Raw genomic sequence first — 21,355 nt, 5'->3', positions numbered from 1 at the left:
TCATAAGTCATATTCTCTACTTAAAGGCAAGCAATAACAAAGTCTGGTTGCCAGGTCATACACACAGCGCGCAGCACATTTACGGCAGATATAGGCAGCAAAGGAGACACCCTTGGGCTGCCTTCTGGCTCTGAGTATATCCATGAGTTCATCACAAAGATGGGAAAATCTCTCTACAGAGATGCAACCTGACTCATCATAGCACTGCAGAGGGGCAGGGTACTGTTCCACACTCAACTTCCTCAAGTTGGCCGTGTGGTACAAAAGGTCCTTCAGGATGGGCGTAGAGAAGTCATTGTCATACAAGTTTAACTTAGTGAGCTTTGAGCACTGGCTGAGGGCAGGGATGAGGTGAGTGAGGTGAGAGTCCTTCATCCTACAGCCCTGCAAGTCCAGGGACTGCAGAGTGTCTGCCACATTCTGTAACAGGACTTGGAGAGGCATGGGATCTAAGGGCGATAATACCACACCACTCATGTCCAGCTGTTTTAGCTGACAGAGGTTGTGACACAAGGGGAAGTAATTCAAGTCGCGCTGTGACAGATGGAAGCCAGTGGTGGTGAGAGTCTCCAAGGGGGTTGTCAGGCACCTAGGAACAGACAAAGGGACTATATGAACAATGAGTGTGCCCGGGTGCTACATAGGAGTCTACTGAATCAAGTCACACCCACAACTCTCTCCATAATTGTTCCCAGTGACTGGCAGGCACCATGCACCCACTACCCCTTCAAGTGAAAGAGAAAGATTTGCTCTGGTAGCTGACCCAGCTCTCCACCTTGTTTACCTGAGTAACTGTTCCATGCGGTCTCTCAGAAAGTAGACCCCAATTAAGGATAGATGTTGTAGACAGTTAAACTTGGGGAACTGAGAAATCAATGTCCTGGCACACTCCTCTTCTGCGTCTGTTGTCCTGTTGCCAAATCTCCAAGTGTTCTTGATAAAAGTCAGGGAGAGTTTGTGGAGACTTCTCATCTGGCCGAGGCAGGGAACAAAGCATTCCAGTGAGGATAAATCATACACCAAGTACAGGTCCAGCTCCTCAATGTGCTGTGGCTGGAAATTCAAGAGTGATTTTATAGTGCATACAGGCAGAGCTTTGATCTTCATCTTCGTACAGAGGAGCTGCAGCGAGCCTTTTCTCTGCTGGGCCCACTGCAGGAAGCATGCCTGTTCTTCCCTCATGTTGGGCCAAAGGCAGAGTTCAACTATGACCTTCAGACGCCTCCTCATTGCATATCTGGGAAGGACCTTCACTACTCGCTTCTCTTCCACAGTCTCTGCAGTGCCGTCCCCACTCTCTCTTCCGGTCCATATTCTCCAGAAGTCATAGGACACTTGCCTCAGGTCGAGCACCTGAAGATTCTCCCTCCTTTGGGTAAAACGTGCAAAGTGTCAGCAGACATGACAGCCCAACACCGAGTCAGCTTTCACTACACATCCCTAATGGCAGCTCTTCCCTCCTGGATAGGTGTGTGCCTCTTCAGCACCGCGTGTCCAGCATAGGAAATCACATGTGCTATGGACAATTTCCCTGAGCTGCATATGCGGACCTGGCTACTTTCCTTCCACTACGATACTTTATATTCACTGAGTCCCATTGTTAGTGTGTGTGGGATGCCAGGGAGAGACGCATTCCACACTGGCTAAATCTACTCGAAGCTCTAATCCATACTCAACTGTCCTTACTATAAGCAAACCATAGCTTTCAAGACCCCTGCATCCTGGTGTGATGATCCCAGCAGAAGCCTCTGACCCACTTACAAGGCCATTCTGCCAACCCTGCGGTCCCCTCAGTGTGCCCTATGTACTCCAGGCGACCATACTTGGTTATTGCTTACCTGGGGTGAAGCCTTCTGTCCAGATGCGTGTCCATGCCATCTAGCAGAGCCAGAAAGGTTTCCAAGTTGGGAGTCTTCATCAAAGTCCCCACAGGGAGGCAGGGGAAAGGCCAGGCTTCCACCATTGCCTTCACAACCCTAGCATGTCTGCCTTGGAAGGCATCCTTGAAGAGACCTGGGAAGAGCTCCCTGGGCAGTTTCTCCAGAGCAGAGGTGGCCAAGGCCTCATTCCTCAGCAGAGCCTGCCTTGCCAGCTGCATGAGTGTGGGTGGGGTCTGAACATTCATCATGAAGGGTCTTCAGGCAGAAGGCTTCTGAGCAAGCACTGAGGGAAAAACATACTTTCAGGATAAAGTTTAGAAATTTCTCTCACCCAGCACAGTAACCACTCAAGGTTAGAACTTATTTCCCCAGCAATGGCAGAAATATCAACTTCACCCATTGTCCTCTCTGGTGGTGTAAAACCGGACTTCCTCGCTGGCAGCACGGGAGCCTCGCTAGCCCCTGAATGTGCACAAACCTCAAAATACCTTCTGTGACCCTTGCTAAAACAACAACAAAAATCCTTGTATTGTGTTCAATGTTTAGTTTAATTTCTACCAAGGAGGAGGATGGCCGTGGGTTCCTCCAGTTTTCTGGCCACCCTGTGTCAGAGCCAGACCACATCCAGAACAGCATAGCTCTTTGATAAGGACGCAGACTAAAGCCTGAGTCAAGACAGAAGGTGCAATTGCAGTTCCTGCTGCTGTGAGTCTCAAGCAGAAGAATTTCCCAGGAATCAAAGATATGTGTGATCCACAGGTCTATGTGTGCTCTTATTCCACAAAAACAAAAGCAATCATTTGAGCTGGGCGGTGGTGGCAACTGCCTTTAATCCCAGCACTCAGGTGTTAGAGGCAGGACCTCTGTGAGTTCAAGGTCAGCCTGGTCTGGATAGGCTCCAAAGACAGAGAAACCCTGTCTCAGGAAAAAAAAAAAAAGCCGGGTGTTGGTGGTGCAGGCCTTTAATCCTAGCACTCAGGAGTCAGAGGCAGGCAGATCTCCATGAGTTCAAGGTCAGCCTGGTCTGCAGAGCTAGTTCCAGGACAGGCTCCAAAGCTATGAAGAAACCTCGTCTTGAAAACCCCCCAAAAAGTAGATAAATAAAACAAATAAAAGAAGTCATTTGAATGGGCCACAGTATGAGGGAATGTGCTGGTAACCTCAGCGCCCTGAGTCAGGAGGACCTTCATCTCCATCCATCCTAGCCAGAGCTACAGGGACAGGGTGTTTTTTTTTTTTTTTTTTTTGTTGAGACAGGGTTTCTTTGTGGCTTTGAAGCGGCTCCTGGAACTAGCTCTTGTATACCAGGCTGGCCTCGAACACACAGAGATCCTCCTGTCTGTATCCCGAGTGCTAGGATTAAAGGCGCTACAGGGACAGTTTTAATACAGCTTGAACAACACAGAAAACCCTTGTATCAAAACAATCATCAACCATAATGAAATCAGGAAGCTATCATAAATCAACATCTGAGATTGTAAAACTATATTTAGAAACAAATCCATTGTCTTCAATGTGTTCATCTGAGGAGACAGAAATAAAAGTTTCCAGTCCTTTCTACGGTCTAAAGGTCCTGATATTAACTAGAGGAGCCCACAGAGGACATCTACTCACCAGTTCTGAGTACTGACGACAGGTCTCTTTATCCCAGATGAGCCAGGCAGTTCCTCCAGGCTCAGGTCTCTGAGTATGTCCGGTGGATCTCCTGAAGCCTTTTGTTTGGTTGTTTTTTAACTTTGGTTTTTCGGGACAGGGTTTCTCAGCAGCCCAGGCTGTCCTTGAACTCAAAGAGAACTGCCTCCACCTCCCAAGTGCTGGGATTAAAGGCGTGAGCCAACCCCACCAGACCCTCCTGAAGTCTTTATTTACCTTTCTGCCCAACTTCCCTATTTCAGTTCCACCTTCCAACCCAACACTGCAATTTGATTGGATGGTTCAATCTCTGTCATTTTAATTCTGCCTAAAACATTCAACCATATTATTGACTTGAATCAAAACTCCTTGAGAAAACACCCCCACTGCCCCTTAAAAGTCTTGGATAAACACAAATATTCCACTTGTTAATTAACTATACAACACTGAGTTCGTTGATTTCTTGTTTTATTTTCCTATTTATTACTTAGTTTTGAATTTGTTGCACAGACCATCTCTTGCTCTGAAGCTGAGATTGTTTTGGCCCTTTAACTCCTAGGAATCCTCCTGCCTCAGCATCCTTGCTAGGATTTCTCTTATGAATCACCAAACCTTGCTGAATTTGATTCATGTAACCAAAGGCAGTCTGGGTTTGAGTTAGTTTGGGATTTAATATATTGTTGATAACAGTCATAAAAATAATTCAAAAATGTTTTGGCAATGGCCCTGGGAAAAGACCTAGTCAGTCAGGCATATGTTCAGGAGCTCAAGGCCTGAACTGGATGTTCTGTCAATAAACTGAAATAGAAGCTACTCAAAAGGGTGAGGCAGGAGGATGGCTTGCATGTATTAATATGGTGGTCAGGGTATTGGGGATGCACTCAGTTCGTAGAGAGCTTCCCAGCGTACACTGAGTCCTCTTCCCATGACTAACTGCACCAGACATGCTGGGGCATGCCTGAACCGCAGAATTCAAGAGCTGGAGGCAGGAGGACAGGTTCAAAGCCATCTTCAGTTATCTTCAGTTATATTGTAAAGGCACTGACAGCCTGAGCCACATGAGACCGGCTCTCTAACCAATGAACAGAATAGAACAACAGAAGAGGCGGCTTTTGAGGATATCTTGGCTCCCCAGATACGGAGTGTGCTTCAGGAAGGATCAGAGCAGCAAACCTGCTCAAGGAAAGGAACTCGAGGGTGGAACCTGGGGATTGAATAGTGGATCAGCAACAATGAGCACCTGTTGATCTTCCATTCCCAGCACCCACATGGTGGCTTCAAATGATCTTTAAGAGCAGTCTCTGGTGATCTGAAGCCCTTCTCTGACCTTCTTGGGCACCAGGCATTCACATGGTGCAAATTCACACAGGCAGGCAAAACACCTAGAATGAAAAAAAAAAAACCCACCTAGAATGAATGTTAGAAAAAAAAAGTTTGAATTGTAGGTCCCAGGCAGCTGGTTATACTCCTTTCAAGACAGGCTCTGTAGAGGCCAACAGGAAAGTAGGCCTGAGTCTCAGTTCAGCCTAAGGCAATACTTGGTTCCAAGAAAGACCACAAACTGAACCCACCCAGGCACCACCCAGGAACCAATCATTCAAAAAACATTCCTCAAGTTCCAACTATTGTAGATAGGATCACTTAATGTCCCTTAGCCCAGCACACCTGTCCCCTTCCACCAAGATACACCTAGACAAACATCAGCCATCCCGAGACTTAGAACTTTCTCATCCCTATCTGTGCTATTATAAAAACCCCACTACACTGGGCAGTGGTGGTGAATGCTTTGAATCCCAGCACTGGGGGAGACAGGGCAGAGGGGCAAGAAGGGAGGCAGAGGCAGGCAGAGCTTTGTGAAGCCAAGGGTAGCCTGATCTACTAGAACTAGTTCTAGGACAGCCAGGGCTGTTACACAGAGCAACCTTGTCTCAAAACCCAAAATAAATAAATAAATAAATAAAATAATAAAAATCCCAGTCCAACTGAACTCGGGTCTCTCTGATCATGCAATGCGTTGGAAACACAGAGATTATAGGTGGGTTTGAATTTGAGTAAGAATAAAGGCTTTTTGCTTTTAGACACAGGACTCAGCCTCCTTTTTTGGTTTTGTGGGAAACTCCACAATCTGGGTATAACAGGATCAGTACCCGGGAATGATGGCACATGCCTTTAATCTCCACATTTGGGAGGCAGAGGTAGTTGAGTCTCAGTGACTTCAATACTAGCCTGATGTCATCAATTCCAAACCAGCCAGGCATACAATCTAAGGACCTGTTTAAAAAATTATTTTAAGCAGGGTGGTGGCCGAATACAGTTCCCAGGAGGCAGGGTTAAGTGGATCTTGAGTTTGAGGCCAAACTTGTCTACAGAGTGAGTTCCAGGAAAGAAAGGACTATAGAGAAGTCTTCTCTTAAAAAAGAAAAACCGAAGAATCTAAAATGGCTGAAAGACACTTACGGAAATGTTCAACACCCTTAGTCATCAGAGAAATGCAAATCAAAACATCTCTGAGATTCCATCTTACACCTCTAAGAATGGCCAAGATCAAAAACACTGATGACAACTTATGCTGGAGAGGTTGTGGGGTAAAGGGAACACTTCTGTATTGCTGGTGGGAATGCAAGCTGGTGTAACCCCTTTGGATGTCAGTGTGGCTATGTCTCAGAAAATTAGAAAACAACTTTCTTCAAGACCCAGTAATACCACTTTTGGGTATATATCCAAAAGATGCTCAATCGTGCCACAAGGACATGTGCTCAACCATGTTCATAGCAGCTTTGTTTGTCATAGCTAGAACCTGGAAACAACTTAAATGCCCCTTGATCAAAGAATGGATAAGAAAAATGTGGTACATTTACACAATGGAGTACTACACAGCAGAAAAAAATAACAACACCTTGAATTTTGCAGGAAAATGGATGGCGCTAGAAAACATTATTTTGAGTGAGGTAACCCAGACACACCAAGACAATTATCACATGTACTCACTCATAGGTGGTTTTTAAACATAAAGCAAAGAAAGCCAGCCTACAATGCACAACCCCAGAGAATTTATACAACAATGGGGATCCTAAGAGAAGAGAGACTTACACAGATCTAATCTACATGAAAAGTAGAAAGATAAGATCTCCTGAGTAAATTGGGAGCATGGGGACCTTGGGGGGGAGAGTTAGAGGGGGGAGGGGAGAGGTAGGGAGAGGGAGCAGAGAAAAAAACCACAAAAACAAAACAAACAAAAAAAGGAACAAGGCTATAAGAGAAAGAGTACATTGGAGTGAAAATTCAGTTCATGTGGTTTAGATCATCATTTAGTAAGCAGCTGCTTGGCACAGTGGTGAATGTCTTTAGTAATTATAGCCAAACATTCAGGAAACAAATAGGAGGATTGCCTGAGCCCAGGAGTTCAGGACCAGACTGGGCAACCTTAGAGAGAGCCTTCTCTCAAATAAACCAAACAAAGCAAGAACTAAGCCTCTGTTGAGTACCTTTTGTGTACCTGACCCAGTTTCAGAACTTTTGGGAAACATTACATTATTAAATAAAACAAAAAAGAAAAGAAAAACAAAAACCAAACAAAAAACTTCTTTAAAAAAATTTAAAAGAAAAGATGGCTCAGTAGGGAGCCTGACTTCATGACTAGGAACCATAATGTGTGCTGAGAGAAACTGCTGCAGTGTCTCAGCATGCACTCCCTGAGCACTGATGAGCAAATGCATTCCTCATGCAAAGAAAAATACTGATTGCTGATCCAGGTGGTGCAAGCTTCAAGAGACTGAAGAAGGACTGCCACAATCCCGAGGCTAGCCTAGACTAACTGCATAAGGAAACTCCACTTCTCCATGGAGCAGTACTAGGAGCCAATGCCAGAAGACAGAAATCTCTGGACCTGTGCTTTTCCTGCCAGCTTTTCCTGGAGCTTTTCTGTGATAGTCCCGTGTGTCTCTGAGGAAATAGATTTTTTTCATACAATTTCATACAATATGTTCTGTTATGGCTTACCCTCCCCCCAACTCCTCTAAGATCCTCCCAACCTTACTTCCCATCCCAATCCATTCTCTTTCTGTCCTTTGTAAGAAAACAAACCACACCTAAAGAATGATAAGAAAGATCTAGGTGTGGCATGCACACCTCTAATCCCAGCACCCAGAAGGCAGAGAGAGAGAGAGAGGCAGGCAGATATCTGTGACTTCAAGGTCATCTTGGTTTATGAAGTGAGTTCCAGGACAGAGAAACCCACTCTCAAAAACAAACAAAGCAAAAAATACCAGATTTGAATAGGACAACATAAATAACAAACAGAAAAAAAGCCAAACAAAAAACAAGGAACACATAGAGATGCAAGACATGTTCACACACATAGGAATCCCGTGAAAACACGAAATTGGTAGCCATAACACAGGAGCAAAGGACCAGTGGTGTGTGTGTGCCCCCAGGTGGTGCTGACCACCACAATTCCTGTTCACGCTGTTACAGTCTCTCTGAGTTCATAAGTGCATCACTTCTGTTGAATTTAAGGTACTGTGGATCATTCTCTGTTCAGAACAGTAGTGTACCTAGAATTCCTGAGATGGTGGAATCACTCAGGTGACTGTAGACTCCACCTGTAGCTGAAGGCTGTTACATACATAGAAGCTTATTTCTGTTGCACTGGAGTTTGCTAAAATCAGACAATGCCTTTATTGACTTTAGTATCTATGGGAGTCAACATTATTTTTTAGAAGAGTATTATTTTTGACAAATTGCCAGCATCTTGAGACAGATAATTAAAACCTTAATGGGAGTAAACTTAAATAGTATATGCCAGCATTAAAGACCTCTGCCCTGAGAGTCTTGTTTCGGTGTAGAAGCGCTGGAATTATGAGTATCAATCTCCCTTGCTCATGTTGTCGCTCTTACTGAGTTCTCTTATGTTTTGTAAAGACAAAAGGCAAAAAGCTGAAACCTCCAAGGGTGCATGTTCTCCTTCATCAGGTAGGACCTCTCCTGTGGCTTGGCTTCTTCTGCAGTCATAGCTGAGGTATTATCAGTGTTAGGTGTCTTAAGGGTTCACTTTCTGCAAAGGGTAAGGAAGCATAGAATTTACTTGCGAACAACCTCCAAGAGAATTCAAGTCTGGTGCTGGACTAGGTTTAAAATCCGCTTCCAGTGGATTAGTCTGCTGTTTTTCCTTACACACGAGTTTATGTAAACAGAAAATAACCTCTTCAAGTCTCAGGCTATAAACCCAAAACAGAATAATAAATAAATAAATAATGAATAGTCGACATCTGTGTAGTCTGTGGTGCATGATTCCGTGTTGCCCTCTGTTTGACATATACATATGAAGAATGTTCTCGAACACAGCTGCTAATGATCCTATCAATGCACTAGTATTTCTCTTTGACTTAGAAAGACAAGCCATTTCAGGCATTTCAGATAACCAAGTGTTTGGACAGAATAAATAAAAGCTATATCAGATTCCATGAGGAGCAAGACTAGCCAGATCATCACACTTTCAGATAAAATCAATATTATCTTTAGAGATAAGGAAATGGGAACAATTACCAAGAATGATAGTGTATGTATCACAAGATACAGGTTTGAGAACAGGGTGACTCCAGCTCCAGGTTAGTGTTCTGCTAGGGTGACCTCTGTGTGAGCGGCACGGCAAGCCCATCCGAGTTGACATAGGAGCTCTCTAGCTGAGGTATCTTCATCAGAAACTCTAGCAGGAGGTAAGAAAAGAACATCACATGCTGGAGGTTCCAGAATGGGCCGATCACTTCTTCAGGTTAGAGTTCTGCTAGGGTGAATTTTCTGTGAGCAGTATGCTGAATCTATCCAGGAAGACTTAGAAGCTCTTAGGTAGGGTATCTTTATCAGTGTCGCTAATCCAGGGAATGGAGACGACGTCCACGCTAGAGGTTCTAGAAATGGATCTGATGGTAGTGTTTTACAGTGTAGGGTGCTGTTCTCTAGAACACGTTATACTGTAGGGCCCATTGCTCTAACCCTGCTCCTTTGTTAGGTAAAGCTTTCCATGCATTAACAGCCACAGCAGCTATCTGAGCATTAACAGCAGGGTCATAAGCAATCTGTGCTGCTAAACCAGCATACTGTCCTGCACCAGTTAACATGTCAAAGTTATGCTGGGGGAAACCCGCAGTGGCATTACACAGTGCAGTATTTTTGCAATTTTCCTTTATTTTGCCTCTCCATAACAAATAATCTCCCCTTGAAAGACAAGCCCTGCAAAGCTGCATCCAGTCACTGGGTGTAAGGTTGAGTTCCGCAAAGGCTTCCATTAAAGCCACAGTGAAGGGGCCATGAATTCCATAGGCCGTAACTGCTTCTTTTAGTTTCTTAATGTCCTTAAAGGCCAGAGGGTTATGCTGCCTGATCCTCTATCCTTGTGGATCAATAACTTCCACAACAGGGTACATTTGCCTGTCTCTTCTTAGATTATTTAGTCTATTTTGGATCTCTTTCCTTCTGTCAGCCCCACTGTTGGACTCAGGAGTCCAAGCTCCAGGGAGGAGTTGCTCCAGACACCACTCACACAACTAAAGTTGATGAAAAAGCAAGAGGATTTTTATTCTGTCATGACAGGGCCCTTCAGGTTCGGGATATGAAGGACATCGATAGCTGGTATAGTCCATCTTTTAAAGCAAAAAAAGCCATAGAAACAAGGGGGGAGTCTGAGGGTTGTTTTCCATCTAATTGGATTGGCTTATTCAAGGGGCTACTAGCAGTGATTGGTCTGTGCCAGGGCAGGAGAATAGCTGTGTGATCGGGTGAGGTAAAGGGGCACATCAGTGGGTCACCCTGACCTTGTTCCAGTGACTTAAATCAATACATCAGGAACCGAGTCAACCTTCGTGGTTTGTCTTGCCTCCATAGAGTTATGTTTGGAGAACATCTACAAGAACACAGGGAGATGGAAAGTCCAGCATTCATGTGTGAGTGACTGTGTAATGCTAAGAGGCTTCAGAAATACATTTAGAGTCTTTCACCGTCAGGACTTAAAACAGGTTGTATCCAGATGACCACAAGACCTTCCTCAAAGGGACTATGGTCACAGAACTGCTTAGATCAGAGCTCTCACTTTTGGCTCACAAAGATGCCTGTGTGTTAGAGGCCGTACGTGGAGTCAGTCTGCTGCTTCCCTTCCATGACACATTGGTGAATAGCATGTGCTGTAGAAAACAGAGCAGGAGAAATCATGGTTACAGGAGCATTAGAGAAGTATGAGGGCCTTGCTGGTCTAGGGCTTGAGCTAGGACTGGGAAAAATGAGTGGGTTCTTGGACTTGGGTGGTGCTTTAAGAAGTGAGCACCGCTGGGCGGTGGTGATGCATGTATTTAATCCCAGCACTCAGGAGGCAGAGGCAGGCAGGTCCCTGTGAGTTTGAGGCCAGTCTGGTCTACAAGAGCCTAGTTCCAGGATGGGCTTAAAAGTTACAAATAAACCTTGTCTTGAAAAAGCATAAAAAAAAAAGGGTGAGCACCAAGACAGGTTGTACCTGCAAGAGTCTTTTGTAGTGGATGAGATAGAGAAAATGAGCCACAGGCGTGCTTTTGTGGCACAGGGAAGGGTGGATACATTTACAGTCTTAGGTTCCAGTCACATTTTATGGACGGTTGTGCAATCTGATGGAATCCTTGTCTCAAAATTTCTTGATGGGTCTATCTATGTCTGGCAGGAATGGAACTGTTGAGGTAAATAATCTAATTGGTCTCTGGCTTCAATCAATTCCTAAGGAGCTCTGGAGGCCCAAAATGATCCAGTCAGTGTGCACACCATGTGGAGGTGCAGATGATAGCTCTGTGTTCCTGGGACAAGCATGCCGGTCTGCATCTTGGTGTGGAAATTTATACTCTGATGAGGGCATTGTCCAGGGAAAGAAGCAGTTTTGAACCTTTTTTAAAAAGTACTTTGTTTATTTTTTGAGATCACAATATAAACATGCACTCTCCCCTTTCTTCCCTCCAAACACTCACAAATATTCTTCCTTACTGTTTCAAATTCATGGCCTCTCTTTTCATTATTGTTTGCAGCATGCATATATGGATATGGACATTAATATAAATGCACACATTTTGCTTCATCTGTGTACTGTTGCTTGGACATACGCTTTCAGGGCTTTCCACTTAGTTGTGATTAGCTCTTTCCTAGGGAGGTAATTTCTGATGCTCTCGACATTCCTTAGTTGCCTGGAGGTTTTCTGAGGACCCCACCACCCCATGTCTATAGTGCGTGTAGACCTCCAACGCTGTCTCTAGATCAGAATGCTCGGCTTCCTACCTTTGTCTCTATCACCCCAATTCCAATCCCTGTGGAGATTTACAGTTTGTCTGCTCTGTGGTTTTCCTGTGAAATTATAATAAAATGGCCCTCAGACTCCTCCTGAGTCTTTTTTATCAACTTTCTGCAATGTTCTTAGATGTTCTTAGTCTCATTGGTAAAAGGCCACCCTAATACTCTGTTAACATGTGTCTTTCTTAATTGCTTTTGTGCAGTTCACAAAGAACCTGAACACTGCATCATGACACACCCTGGGACCAACGCCACTAACAGTCCCTGGGCCTCAAAGGAAATTATCCGTGCCTTGATTAAAAAGGGTACACCCACAGCTTTGAAATTCTGGATGAAAATGTCTGGAATATGCTCAAGGGAAACAACTTAAATACCCTTCATCCAACAAGTGCATAGTGAAAAGATAGCAGGTGTACATTAAGAGATACTATGCAGACAAAGAAATCGAGATCCCAAAATGTACAGGAAATGGATGGAACTAGAAAAGACCCCGCCCACGTCTTTCCATGGAGCTTGAAGACCTCCACTGTGGACTCTGAATCTAAAGACAGCCTGGCTTTCTCTCTGTCTCCTTCTTCATCAGGTTCCTGACTTCCTCTGTCTCCTTCCTCATCAGGTTCCTAACTTCCTCTGTCTCCTTCCTCATCAGGTTCTTGACTTCCTCTGTCTCCTTCTTCATCAGGTTCCTGACTTTCTCTGTCTCTTTCCTCATCAGGTTCCTGCTGGGATGTACAGTTTGCCTCAAACATCCAATCAAATAGAGCTTGTGGGTGGGTCCAACTGCAAGGGGTGGAGATAAGGGGAAGGTGCCATAAAGCTTCAGAGGAGCAAGAGAAGACACCAAGGTTTGAGATCCCAGAGCCACTGCCTGCCCTCTGGAAGAAGGAACGGGGTCTCCAGGATCCACCTCTGGTAAGTCAGCCCTGTCCATCGGGACACCACATCTATGCAGCCCAGCCACTCTCCAGATTAGACACAAGATGGCACAGGGAGTTTAATTTCTGTCTAGATGAGGATACTGGAGACTGGTTTTGACTCCAAATACAGCTTTGCCTTGGTCTTAAATACTACTTTTCTTCTTTTTCATTGTAATTTTTTAATTTTTGAGACCAGATTTTGCCGTGTTGCCTAAATTGTCCCAGAAGTGGTTGAGTAGCTCAGGGTAGGTAGAAACCCAGACTCAGTTCCCAGTTGCTGAAATTGTGGGCTCTTAATCAAACATCTTGTAATGTTCTATTGCTGTTGTTCAGTTCATTTCAGTTTCTGGCTGGTGTGTTTCTTTGGCTACTTTTACTTTTTGTTTCTTTTTGATTTTTCAAGACAGGGCTTCTCTATGTAACAGCTCTAGATATCCTGGAATTCACTAAATAGAGCAGGCAGGCCTTGAACTCAGAGAAATCTGCCTGTGTCTGTCTCCCAAGTACTGGGATTAAAGGCGTGGGTCACCACGCCTGTACAGTATCCAGTTTGAAAAAGTGAAACCCGCTGTCCGGTGTGGTGGCACACCTTTATTCCCTGTACTAGGGAGGCAGAGGCAGGCAGATTTCTCTGAGTTTTAGGCCAGAATAGTCTACACAGTGAGTTCCAGCGAAACCAGGAATAGAACGTCCTTGTGTCAAACAACTACAATAATAATAAAAACATGGACTTTTATAACCAAGGCTACAAACTCTATACACATCTCAGATGACCTTGAACAGTGACCTTTTCTGGTAGAATTCACAGAAAACTGCCTGACTCTGTTTTCTGTGTGTGTGTGTATGTGTGTGTATGTGTGTGTGTGTGTGTGTGTGTGTGTGTGTGTGTTAGGTGTTCTTCAGTATCACTCCCTGGATATTTATTATGTTTGAATGAGTTAACATTTTCTGGATGTCTTTCTTGGAAGTCTCTCCAGCTTCTAACAGGATGGACATCTGGACCCCACCCACACTGGAGGAGCTGTCAAGGCAAGTTCTGCTGAAAAATGAGACTTTGGCCATCTCTGCTCTGGAAAACCTGTCCAAGATGCTCTTCCCAGCACTGTTCAAGGAGGCCTTCAGTAGCAGATGCACTAGGATTGTGAAGGCAATGGTGGCAGCCTGGCCTTTCCCCTACCTCCCTGTGGGCGCCCTGATGAACACCTTCAACTCAGAGATTTTTCATGCTGTGCTGGAAGGACTGGATGTCCTGCTGACTCAACAGGTTTGCCCCATGTAAGTAAGACCCATGTAGGGTCAAATGAAAGATTCTGGGGTACGTGGAAAGATGTCAAGGGTTGAGAGAATGAAGACAGAGGTAGATCAGGCCTTGGTTAGCATCAGCTTGGAAGACCGCAGAAGCCTTGACTGCTGTTGAGCTCTGATGGAGAAGGACCGTTGGGTGTGGGGAGGAATAGAGAAGATGTGGGCACAGTGGAAGGAGCCTGTCCCTGTCTCCACATGGGCACTAGTAGTATCAGGTCTAGAGAAACTGAATGGAGGGAAGTGAGACAGAGCTATGGATGCAGCTCAGAAAGAGCCATTGCCTGGGACCATGAGGACTTTGTTGGACACTGAGTACCGGGGAAAAAAGCAAACACTCCAAAATCCAGATGGGAGCTGAATGTCTGTCCGGCCTTCTCTTGTCATGACACTGCACCTGTTTTACTCACAGGAGGGGGAAACTTCGAGTACTCGATTTTCGGAGGATGCCCCGCGAGTTCTGGCCCATCCAGGCTGGAACAGAGGATGGGAACTGCTCAGCAGAGACTGGGAGTGACAAGCAAGCAGGGAAGCGTCGTTCCAGACGTGAGCTGAGGCCGCGAATGAAGGTGAGAGTTGACCTCTACTTCAGATCCCAACTGAAGGAAGAAGAAATGTACTTCTTACAGTGGGCCCAGCAGAGAAAAGACTCCCTACAAATCTGCTGTGACAACATGAAGATTGTGTTGCTGTCCCTAGATAATGTCAGGATGGTTCTGAGTGCTTTCAAGCCAGAGCACATCAAGGTGTTGGAGCTGAACATAGATTGGAGTTGGTGCACTCTGGCACAATTTTCTACCTATCTCAGGGAGATGAGAAACCTTCACACACTTTCTCTAGTGAATTTCAACATGGACAGACTTAGTAGTTGCTGTCCACCACCACGCTCAGATGAGAAGAAGTTTGTTCAAAAGTTCGTTTCTCAGTTTTCCAGAATCAGCAGTCTCCAGCATCTTTATCTGTGTGGCTTCAGTTTCTTCAGTGAGCACATGAAACTCTTGCTCAGGTAAGGATGGATAGAGAGCTGTTCCTGCTACCAGCATCATTACATTTTATGTCAAAGAGTAGTGGGCCTGCTATCTGCCAGGCCTTGCAGAATAGTGAAGGAGACATTGGAATATCTAAGCACGGTCATGTTCCTATGTCATTGAATCAAGGTCTCTCATGACCACTCACGAAGCAGAGGCCTGGTTTGAGTTAGGAAATGTGTGCATAGTATGGCACAAAAGCAGTTGTGAGCGTCAGGTTCAGTGAGAATGTTGTACTTTCTCCCTTAGAATCCTGGCCAAGCTAATGGGAAGTGCACAGAGGAAGAAGGGAACCGAAAGAGTAGAGGAAATGAATACCTGCATCTTTCCCCAGTGGTCTGTGCTCAGACTGTGTGGACAGAAACCACCATGTCCCTAATATCCCATGTAGGAAATGATTTGAACAAGTAGGGACTGCGCTGATGGGAAATGGCTGACAGTGGGATTTTGGGTCAGTGTCGGGGTGGAGACCGTGTATTCCCCCAGAGGTGGGGAAAAAGTTAGAGGGCAGTGAGAACCACCTGAAATGTTCTCAGGTCTTTCATGGGTTGGTCCTTACCTTATGTGCCCTAGGGTATACTAGCCTGCACAGGGATTCTTGGTGTCAGTGAAGACAGGAGCTGCAGAGCTATGCCCTGAGCCATCCCACAGTGATGGTGACAGTTATGGGTGTGCCTTGAGTGAGCAGAACCCAACAGGCAGCACCATAGATGTTTCCTTCCATCAGTGTGACATCGGGATACATGTCCCTTCTGCTGTTGTGTAAAAACACTACACACTCTCGAGGATCATTTATCAGAACTAACCTGGTGGTCTCTGCCTAGGAACCTGAAGACTCCCTTGGAAACCTTCTCCATCACTCACTGTCACGTGTTTCATTCACACTTGAAAGACTTTGCGCTGTGTCCAAGCCTTCATGGACTAAAACATCTGGACATGAGTGGAGTCCTGCTGTGCAATGTGTGTATTCTGCCTCTCAGTGTTCTCCTAGAGATGGGAGCAGACCGTCTTGAGACTCTGGAATTGCAGGGGTGTAGGATAAAGGACTCTCAGTTCCGTGAACTCCTACCTGCCCTCAGTCAATGCTCCCAGCTCACCAAGGTCAATTTCTATGCCAACGACTTCTCCATGAATCTCTTGAGTGACCTTCTCCACCACACAGCCAACATGAACAAGATGACCATGGAGCGGTACCCTGCCCCTCGGGAGTGCTATGACAGGTGGGGTCACGTCTCCAGAGACACATTTTCTCAGCTTTGTTCTCAGCTCATGGATACGCTCAGGGCCATAAGGCAGCCCAAGAGGATAAGCTTTGCTACATATATCTGCGGTAGATGTTTTCAACGCTGTGTGTATGACCAGGAGGCCAGACTTTGTTCTTGCTTGCAGTAAAGAGGGGGAAAGTTGCTTTTGGTCCTTGAACTCTCGGGGTGGCTACATAAAGGTCTTTGTGCAGAGCATTTAACTAAAGTGAGCAATGCAGACACCCACACCTTCTATCACAGAGGTTTGGGGATTTATAGAGGTTTTTAATCCTGAATACCAGTATAGGAGGCACTGTGTGCATGTCCAGTGGCAGTAGGGAGAGCAATGCAGACCAAATGGGATGAGTTTTAACCCATGGGAAGAACTTTTCTCTTTTCTGTCACTTAATAAATATTGGTATGTAACTTGCTACTTTTAAACTCTTATGAACTTACTTTACATTGTTTTTGTTATGTTTATATGATGAGGAGGTACATGACTCCTAATGCAAGTACCAGAGGCAGACAAACCCTAAACCAGCTGCCTGGCATGGTTGCTAGGAACCAAATTTAGTTTGCTGGAAGAGAAGTCAGTGCTCTGCAGTCCTGAGTCATCTCTCCAGCTCCTGGCCTTGATCTCCCAATCCTCTTGTTCTGCCTCCACCTGCTAATTGCTGAGATTACCGATATGGACCACCATGTTGAGCCTGACTGCTTCAAGGAACCTAAAAGCTAGGTGGCAGTGGTTTGTCAGTGTGCAGGATGTGGTCCAAAGGTTCTCCACTGTCCTGAAGCCCTTACTACATCAGATAACTGTATTCACACTATTTAATTGTGAACTACATTTTTGTTTTGAAAATTTACTCCTCATTATTCTTCTATTTGGGCCTAATCAAATAAACATAAAATAATTTTGTATCACACACTTTTACTTCATTTGTGTGCTTATTTTATATTCATCAAATTTTCATCAGTGTAGTTGCCTGACTTCAGTTTCTTTGTTCAACGACTTAACGTTCTTGTCAAACAGGTCTTTCACTTTTGCTAGTGTCCCCCTAAGAACTGGCCTTGCCCTGTGGTCAGATTGATGACCATCTTAAATGTCAACATAGAACCTTCATCCAGCTACTGATTTAAACAGAGGTAGAGATCCAGAGTGGAGCACTGGACTGAGCTCTCCAAGTCCAGTCAAGGAGTGGGAGGAGGGATAATACAAGCAAAGAGGTCAAGACCATGATGGGGACACCCACTGAAACAGCTTACCTGAGCAAATGGGAACCCAAGAACTCTGGCCAGACAGGGAAGGACTCAGAATAGGACCAAACTAGGCCCTCTGAATGTCGGTAACAGTTGTATGGCTGGGGTAGACTTCAGGGACACTGGCAGTGGCACCAAGATTTATCCCTACTGCTTGTACTGGCTTTTAGGAACCCATTCTCTTTGGAGGGAGACCTTGCTCAGCCTAGATATAGCGGGAAGGGCCTTGGTCTTTCCTCAAAGCAATGTGGTAGACTTTCTTTACTCCCCATGAGAAGCCTTACCCTCTCTGAGGAGTGGATTGGAGGTGAGGGGTGGATGTGGAGGGAATGGGAGGAGGTGAGTACGAACTGAGATAGATAGGTAAAATGAGAAATGACAGTTTCTTTAAATAAAGAAAATAAAATAATAAGAAATTCACTTTGAAGATTATTTTGTTCTCAATCTCCCAGCCATTCTCCTGCCTCAGCTGGGAATATAACTCAGCTGGTGGAGTGCTTGCCTATCCATCACTAGTTCTCTGGGTCTGATCCCATGGCCCAGCACCACAAAACACTGCTTGTGGTTGTTCATGCTGTAATCAATCTAAGCACAGAAGTGGAGGAAGGAGTATTGAAGCTCAAGGTCTTGTCAGCTATGTAGATAGAGTTCAGCCTGGGCTAAGTGAGGTCCCATTTCAGAACACTAGGAGCTAAAGATACTACTAGACCTCAAACACCTTCTCAAGGCAAGAAGAGAGCTGACACAGGAGCAAAGACTTGGCGGATGGGGACAGCAACCCAGTTCCAAAGTGATCTGCAGAGCTGGGTCAAGGGGAGGGGAGCAAAGGGGAAAACTGCATCTGAAAGATGTGAATTCAAGAGGTCCCAGTTCTGCAGGAGACCATGCTATACTGAATCCCAGGGCAGAGCTGGGAGTTCCTTGTCGGGAGATCTGGCGACATAAGCACTAATGATTTGCTGACCTGGATTAGTATGCAATGCAAGGTATCATCTCTACAGAATCCAGGAGAGGGGTTGCAAAGTTCAGTGGTCCTGTGGGTCCAATAACAACTAATAACATTTGAAGGGCTGCCTTTCTGAGTCATTGTTTTATGTCTACCTCTCCATTTAATTCTGGTTCAAATAGCCAATCTCCTACCGGGTAAGTATTTGTGTGAAGTAACTGTCTAGGCTGGAGAAATGGCTCACCTGTTATGAGCACTTGCTGGTCTTGCCGAGGATCAGAATTTAGTTTCCAGCACCCATGTCTGGCAGCTCACAGGCCCTTGTAAATTCTGTTTCTAGAAGATGCTAAGCCCTCTGCTGGCCACTGCCAGCACAGCCTCACAGCCAGCATATCCTTACACGAATACATACCCAGAAATAAAATAAATCTTGAAAAACAGAACCAAACAATCCATAAAGGTTATTAGTTTTTAATGGAAAAAGAATTGCACACATTATCGGATATTTTTGGTGTTTGAACACAGATGTATTAAAATACTGTTATAAATGGAGGCTCTAGGTATCAACGATTTTTTTGTTGTTATTATTTTGTTTTTTGAGATAGGGTTTGTCTTGTAGCATTTGAGTCTGTCCTGGAACTCGCTATGTAGACCAGGCTGGCCTCAAGCATCCAGAGATCTGCCTATCTCCCTCTCTCAAGTGCTGGAATTAAAGGCATGCACCACCACCACCCAGCCAGGATTCTTTTTTAAATAAAAATGTAATTACATAATTTCTCTCCAATTCTTCCCTTTTCTTACCTTCCCAATCAGTTTCAAGTTTGTACTCTTTCTTTATTTGATATTGTTTTATACATACACACACACACATATATATATATATATATATATATATATATATTTACAAAGAACTATATAAATCCAATCTTGAGTCCCTTTAGTGCTGTATTAGAGCTTTATAGTGGATAGCCATTTACAATACTTGTCTCTAGGAAGACCATTTGTCCCTCATAGCAATTTTTGTCATATATTTAACCTATTTGTTCATCTATGTATCTTCCTGTATTATGAAAGGGAGTCCTCAGGGAGGCTTTCATCAGCTCATGCCCTAATTCCAGGCCTAATGGGATTCTGAGCTCAATCTGCTAAGTCAATTTATTGACGTGTCATTTCAAAATCAAAATTAGAGAGAAGGCTTAGACACAGATCACTGTTATACAAATCTCATAGCACATTGCTGTTTTTTTTTTTTAAGTCATTGGACAAGAGGGAACCTCAGCTAGGCTTGGTGCATCATGTCTTAAATTCTTGCATTAAGCCGGCTGAGGTAGGCAGATCTTTGCCAGTTCAAGACCAGAGTAAGTTACAGGACAACAAAGGGTGTTACACAGAGTAACTCTGCCTCAGCATAACAATCAAAACACGAACAAGAAAACAAAGAGGGAGTCTTGATTAAGAAAGTATGCCCTTGATGCAGGCATGGAAGCCTATGCCTAATCCTAGTACAGAACCTGAGGCAGGCTGACCTCTGAATTCAGGGCCAGCCTGGTCCACAGAACCAGTTCCAGGTCTGCTAGGGCTATACCAGGAAATTCTGTCTTGCAAAACAAACAAACAGCTGGGCAGTAGTGGTGCACGCCTCTAATCCAGCACTCAGGAGGCAGAGGTGGGTGGATCTCTGTGAGTTTGAGGCCAGCCTGGTCCAGAAGAGCTAGTTCCAGGACAGGCAGCAAAGTTATAGAGAAACCCTGTCCCAAAACAAACAAACAAACAAACAAGGAAGAAGAACAAACAAAAAATAAAAAAGGGGAAGAATAGGAGGAGGAGGAAAGAAAACAAAAGAGAAAAAGGAAGTGTAGAAGGAGCAGTGGGCTGCGTTCTCGCCCGGATCCCGTCTAGCTTACCCCCGAAATAATTACATGAAAACTGTATTCTTTTAAACACTGTCTGGCCCATTACCTCCAGACCCTTATTGGCTAACTCTCACATATTGATTCATCCCATTTTCAATAATCTGTACCTTACCATGAGGTCTTGGCTTACTGGGAAAGATTCAGCATGTCTGACTTGGCAGCTTCATGGCGGGCAGCTCTCTCACTCTGCTTCTTTCTCCCAGCATTCTGTTCTGTCTACTCTGCCTACCTATGTTCTGACCTATCAGGCCAAGCAGTTTTTTTTTTTATTAATTAACCAACGAAAGCAACAGATAGATAGACCCACCTACATCAAGGAAGGAAAGAAGGAAGAGAAAAGAAGGAAAGAAAAAAGGAAGGAAGGAGCACTCTGTAGGCAAGTCTATGGTCATCTTCTTGAGGAGTGTTTCATGTGGAAGGCCTCAGACTACTGTTGGCCAACCTGGGAAGACGGTCCTTGGTTATAGAGGAGAGCAAGTCTGGAAGGATCTGTCCTCTATCCATGGACCCTTCCTCAGTTTCCGCTTTGAGCTCATCCAATTTTCCTATATAATCTACATAAAATGTAAGGCAGATTAGACCATCCCTCCCTGATTTGGGTTTGGTCCACTTTCATCATAGTAGCAGAGAATCCTACTCCAACAGCACTCAACATTCCCCAGGTTCAATTTTTAATACCACGGTAAACAGATGCATGCTAGTAAGAAAGGTTGGGGCTTTACAGTTGGGTGTGTATTTGTGCACTGGTTTATAAGTTGCTGGGGATCAAACCCACAGTCTTTTGCATTGTAGGCAAATGTTCTCAGGTGAGCTATCACCTGAACCTAGACTGTGTGACCTTAGCAGTAGTATATCATGAAACCAGGACAACATAAAATATTTGAGGTTTGATAGGAAAGGATAGAAATATTTGTGTTTAGACATTTAGAAATTAAAGGTGT

General features: G+C 44.7%; 2 protein-coding genes across 2 annotated transcripts; one reads left to right on the top strand and one right to left on the bottom strand.

Annotated features, from left to right (window-relative positions):
* Positions 1-2,125, bottom strand: LOC125396015 (PRAME family member 12-like). Its single transcript, XM_048427795.3, has 3 exons — positions 1,839-2,125; positions 785-1,369; positions 1-589 (listed from the first exon to the last, which is right to left on the bottom strand). The coding sequence occupies exons 1-3, from the start codon at positions 2,123-2,125 to the stop codon at positions 1-3; spliced, it is 1,461 nt and encodes a 486-aa protein (XP_048283752.3).
* An 11,587-nt stretch (positions 2,126-13,712) lies between these two features.
* Positions 13,713-16,446, top strand: LOC125396026 (PRAME family member 12-like). The gene is made up of 3 exons (XM_087909474.1): positions 13,713-13,999; positions 14,439-15,032; positions 15,879-16,446. Exons 1-3 carry the CDS (start codon positions 13,713-13,715, stop codon positions 16,444-16,446), a joined length of 1,449 nt encoding a protein of 482 aa, XP_087765600.1.
* The last annotated feature ends 4,909 nt before the right edge of the window (positions 16,447-21,355 follow it).

Source organism: Myodes glareolus, chromosome 8 (genome assembly GCF_982192425.1).
Source record: "Myodes glareolus chromosome 8, mMyoGla1.1, whole genome shotgun sequence".
Taxonomy (NCBI): domain Eukaryota; kingdom Metazoa; phylum Chordata; class Mammalia; order Rodentia; family Cricetidae; genus Myodes; species Myodes glareolus.
Note: the sequence above shows the minus strand (reverse complement) of the source record. Positions and strands in the feature narration are given on the sequence as shown.

Bases quoted from the DNA above. Each gene is read 5' to 3' on its own strand.
- LOC125396015 (XM_048427795.3), bottom strand. From the start codon at position 2,125: ATGAATGTTCAGACCCCACCCACACTCATGCAGCTGGCAAGGCAGGCT. The intron at 1,370-1,838 runs GTAAGCAATAAC...TTTTACCCAAAG, and splicing joins GACAGAAGGCTTCACCCCAG to GAGGGAGAATCTTCAGGTGC. The intron at 590-784 runs GTAAACAAGGTG...GTCTGTTCCTAG, and splicing joins CGCATGGAACAGTTACTCAG to GTGCCTGACAACCCCCTTGG.
- LOC125396026 (XM_087909474.1), top strand. From the start codon at position 13,713: ATGGACATCTGGACCCCACCCACACTGGAGGAGCTGTCAAGGCAAGTT. The intron at 14,000-14,438 runs GTAAGTAAGACC...TTTTACTCACAG, and splicing joins ACTCAACAGGTTTGCCCCAT to GAGGGGGAAACTTCGAGTAC. The intron at 15,033-15,878 runs GTAAGGATGGAT...GTCTCTGCCTAG, and splicing joins CACATGAAACTCTTGCTCAG to GAACCTGAAGACTCCCTTGG.